The 5,000-nt window shown below is 35.3% G+C and overlaps 1 protein-coding gene across 2 annotated transcripts in view; it reads left to right on the forward strand.

The window, feature by feature from the left end:
* snapc4 (small nuclear RNA activating complex, polypeptide 4) overlaps positions 1 to 5,000 on the forward strand; it is an 18,477-nt gene that overhangs the window by 1,404 nt on the left and 12,073 nt on the right. For both annotated transcript variants that reach the window (XM_062025246.1, XM_062025247.1), the window contains one exon: positions 4,690 to 4,786. In XM_062025246.1, coding sequence (XP_061881230.1) covers positions 4,690 to 4,786 — 97 coding nt within the window. The remainder of the gene's footprint in view (positions 1 to 4,689; positions 4,787 to 5,000) is intronic.

The following is a 5,000-nucleotide window of genomic DNA, read 5'->3' on the forward strand; positions in this document are numbered from 1 at the left end:
TATAATGGTACACAAATACACACAATAATTATACACAGATACACACAATAATGATACACAAACACACAATAATGATACACGAATACACACTATATGATACACAAATACACACAATAATAATACACGAATACACACAATAATGATACACAAATACACACTATAATGGTACACAAATACACACAATAATTATACACAAATACACACTATAATGGTACACAAATACACACAATAATTATACACAGACAACACAATGACACAAACAATAATGATACACAAATACACACAATAATGATACACAAATACACACAATAATGATACACAAATACACACTATAATGGTACACAAATACACACAATAATTATACACAAAGACAACACAATGACACAAACAATAATGCTACACAAATACACACAATAATGATTCACAAAGGCAACACAATAATGATACACAAATACACACAATAATGATACACACAGACAACATAATAATGATACACAAAGACACAATAATGATACACAAATACACACAATAATGATACACACAGACAACACAATAATGATACACAAATACACACAATAATGATACACACAGACAACACAATAATGATACACAAAGACACAATAATGATTCACAAATACATAAAATGATACACAAATACACACAATAATGATACACAAATACACACATTAATGACACACAAATACACACATTAATGATACATAAATACACACAATAATGATACACAAAGACATACAATAATGATACACAAAAACAACACAATGATACACAAAAACAACATAATGATACACAAAAACAACAGAATAATGATACCCAAAGAAACACAATAATGATACAGAAAGACAACACAATAATGATACACAAATACACACAATAATGATATACAGACAACACAATAATGATACACAAAGACAAAAAAATGATACACAAAGACAACACAATAATGATACACACATACACACAATAATGATACATAAAGACAACACAAAAATGATACACAAAGACACACAATAATGACACACATAGACACACAATAATGATACAATAATGATATACAAAGACACACAATAATGATACACAAATACACACAATGATACACAAAGACAACACAAAAATGATACACAAAGACACAATAATGATACAAAGACACACAATAATGATACACAAAGACACACAATAATGATACAATAAAGACACACAATAATGATACACAGACACACAATATACACATAATGATACACAAAGACACACAATAATGATACACAAAGACACACAATAATGATACACAAAGACACACAATCATGATACACAAAGACACACAATCATGATACACAAAGACACACAATAATGATATCATGTCATGTAGATAAAAGACATGATTATAAAGTGTCATGTAGATAAAAGACATGATTATAAAGTGTCATGTAGATAAAGTACATGATTATAAAGTGTCATGTAGATAAAAGACATGATTTTAAAGTGTGATGTTATTGATGAGCACGCTGTGGAGTAAACTTGAAGTCAGCCAACATGCTTGGTCTGCATCATTTATGATTAGACAAGACAACATATATGTACAAACCCCGTTTCCATATGAGTTGGGAAATGGTGTTAGATGTAAATATAAACGGAATACAATGATTTGCAAATCATTTTCAAGCCATATTCAGTTGAATATGCTACAAAGACAACATATTTCATGTTCAAACTCATAAACTTTTTTTGTTGTTGTTGCAAATAATCATTAACTTAGAATTTGATGGCTGCAACACGTGCCAAAGTAGTTGGGAAAGGGCATGTTCACCACTGTGTTACATGGCCTTTCCTTTTAACAACACTCAGTAAAGGTTTGGGAAGTGAGGAGACACATTTTTGAAGTGGAATTATGTCCCATTCTTGCTTGATGTACAGCTTAAGTTGTTCAACAGTCCGGGGGTCTCCCTTCTGCTATTTTAGGCTTCACACACTTTCAATGTCTGGACTACAGGCAGGCCAGTCTAGTACCCGCACTCTTTTACTATGAAGCCACGTTGATGTAACACGTGGCTTGGCATTGTCTTGCTGAAATAAGCAGGGGCGTCCATGGTAACGTTGCATATGTTGCTCCAAAAGCTGTATGTACCTTTCAGCATTAATGCCGCCTTCACAGATGTGTAAGTTACCCATGTCTTGGCCACTAATACACCCCCATACCATCACACATGCTGCCTTTTACACTTTGCGCCTAGAACAATCCGGATGGTTCTTTTCCTCTTTGGACGTCCACAGTTTCCAAAAACAATTTGAAATGTGGACTCGTCAGACCACAGAACACTTTTCCACTTTGCATCAGTCCACCTTAGATGAGCTCAGGCCCAAGCGAAGCCGACGGCGTTTCTGGGTGTTGTTGATAAACGGTTTTCGCCTTGCATAGGAGAGTTTTCACTTGCACTTACAGATGTAGCGACCAACTGTAGTTACAGACAGTGGGTTTCTGAAGTGTTCCATGTGGTGATATCCTTTACACACTGATGTTGCTTGTTGATGCAGTACAGCCTGAGGGATGGAAGGTCACGGGCTTAGCTGCTTACATGCAGTGATTTCTCCACATTCTCTGAACCCTTTGATGATATTACGGAGCGTAGATGGTAAATTCCTTGCAATAGCTGCTTGAGAAAGGTTGTTCTTAAACTGTTCAACAATTTGCTCAGGCATTTGTTGACAAAGTGGTGACCCTCGCCCCATCTTTGTTTGTGAATGACTGAGCATTTCATGGAATCTACTTTTATACCCAATCATGGCACCCACCTGTTCCCAATTAGCCTGCACACCTGTGGGATGTTCCAAATAAGTGTTTGATGAGCATTCCTCAACTTTATCAGTATTTATTGCCACCTTTCCCAACTTCTTTGTCACGTGTTGCTGGCATCAAATTATAAGTTAATTATTATTTGCACAAAAAAAAAAGTTTATGAGTTTGAACATGAAATATGTTGTCTTTGTAGCATATTCAACTGAATATGGCTTGAAAAGGATTTGCAAATCATTGTATTCCGTTTATATTTACATCTAACACCATTTACCAACTCATATGGAAACAGGGTTTGTATTTTCCCCCTTCTTGAGACATTAAGAAGGAAAAGTAACTTCCATATGAGGAGGTGTGAACAAGTGATGACATAAATCATGGTCCCAATAACATTGCATCTAATAGAGAGCCAAATACTAGAGTCTGTGAACATTGCTCCAAAGTCAGGATTTTTTTGATTTAGTGTGCATACAAAAGTAAACACTGACAGGTTAAAAGCAGCAATATATGATAAAACAAGATGGCCAACATATGAAATAACAAGTGTGTGTAAACATTTGAAGTGCTCCCCTTCTGGCCAACATACAACAAGTGTGTGTAAGAAATTGAAATGCGACCCTTTTGGCCAAAATTAATTTAAAAAAAATATATATATATGTATATAGAGACATACTGTAATAACTTGAAGTAAATAATGAAGATTAAAAACCAATTAGAAACAAAAAATAATAAATGAACTAAAAGCAGTCTCTTTCTCACAAAGTGTCAACTTTTTTCTTATAAAATTGGGAACAATTTCTCATATTCTTTCTGTAATATTGCAATATTTTCTCAGAAAAAAATTACTTTATATGTAAAATTATTACTTTTTATTGCAAAATGGTGACATTTGTCATAAAATTCTGACTCTTATCACAATATTGCCAATTGTTTTGTTCTTGTAAATTAGTGAAATTTTTGGAGTAAAATTATGACTTTTGTCATAATTTTGCCGAGTAAAATTCCGATTATTATTATAACATTGCCAAAATTTTAAGGTTTTCTTATAAAAGTGTGACTTTTGTCGAGTAAAATGACGACTCTTCTCATAAAATTGCCAACATTTTAAGCTTTTCTTGTAAAACTGCGACTGTTGAATAAAATTCCAAATGTTATCATAATATTGCACAAATGTTCAGTTTTTCTTGTAAAATTTTGACTTGCGTTGAGTAAAATGATGACTTTTATTATAATACTGCCAAAAAGTTTTTCTACTGCAATTGTGACCCTTTTCTTGTGAAATTCCAACTCATTTTTCCCAACAAGTTTTTTTATATTTGAATAGTATGTATATATTATTAATGTTGTAAATACTGTTGCGTCGACCAGCGTTCCTCCAATGGGGAATTCAAATTGCTAGTCTCTCCCAGATTCTTTTTATGGCAATAAGCTGATGTTTATATTCAATCACCAGGCTGCAGTTGGTATTTTGTGGTTTATTCTCCAAGCTTAGAGGACAAACGTGAGACCAATCTAGCACACCAGTGTTCCCTCGCCCGGTCTAGCTCGGTCTCTCTTCAAACCCCCGGAAGTCCCGTGATCTTCCCTCTGTCCCTCGCCCCCACTCCCTTTGTCTAGACTACTCTGAGTTATCTCTACTCTGACACATTCCAATCTAGAAGGCCGACACCTTACTATGAGACTCAAAAGAAGGAAGAATACTAGCTATTCTTTATATGACTATAGGAGTTTAGAAAGAAGTAACACTTAAATATGGATATGATTCTGATCTGCTTCCCACAATACAAATATTTATTTATCTAGAAAGGCTGGTCCTAAAGAGGGAGGCGTTTTTCGGAGGTCTCAAGAAGGTAACAAATACAAGAATGTGTGTGTGCCGACAGGTGGCTGCAGATCTGCTGGCTGAGAGAGACAAGGTCCAGAGTGAAATTCAGAACCTGGAGAACGTCCTGGGACCGCACAGTCCCGTCAGCGTGTCAGGTAGCTGCTGTCCGTCTACACCAGGGGTGCCCAAACCTTCTCCACCCAGGGCCACGGGCTGACAAATCAAAGGACGCGGGGGCCATTTCCCTTGTTTTCGCTTTTCAAAACCACTACAAAAATTTATTTTTTTCGGTAGAAATTTCATGTGAATGCTGAAGAGCCAAAGCCCAACTGAAAAGCTAACAGTTAGCATGCTGGCCAGATAGCAACA

This window comes from Entelurus aequoreus, linkage group LG17 (assembly GCF_033978785.1).
Source record: "Entelurus aequoreus isolate RoL-2023_Sb linkage group LG17, RoL_Eaeq_v1.1, whole genome shotgun sequence".
NCBI lineage: Eukaryota > Metazoa > Chordata > Actinopteri > Syngnathiformes > Syngnathidae > Entelurus > Entelurus aequoreus.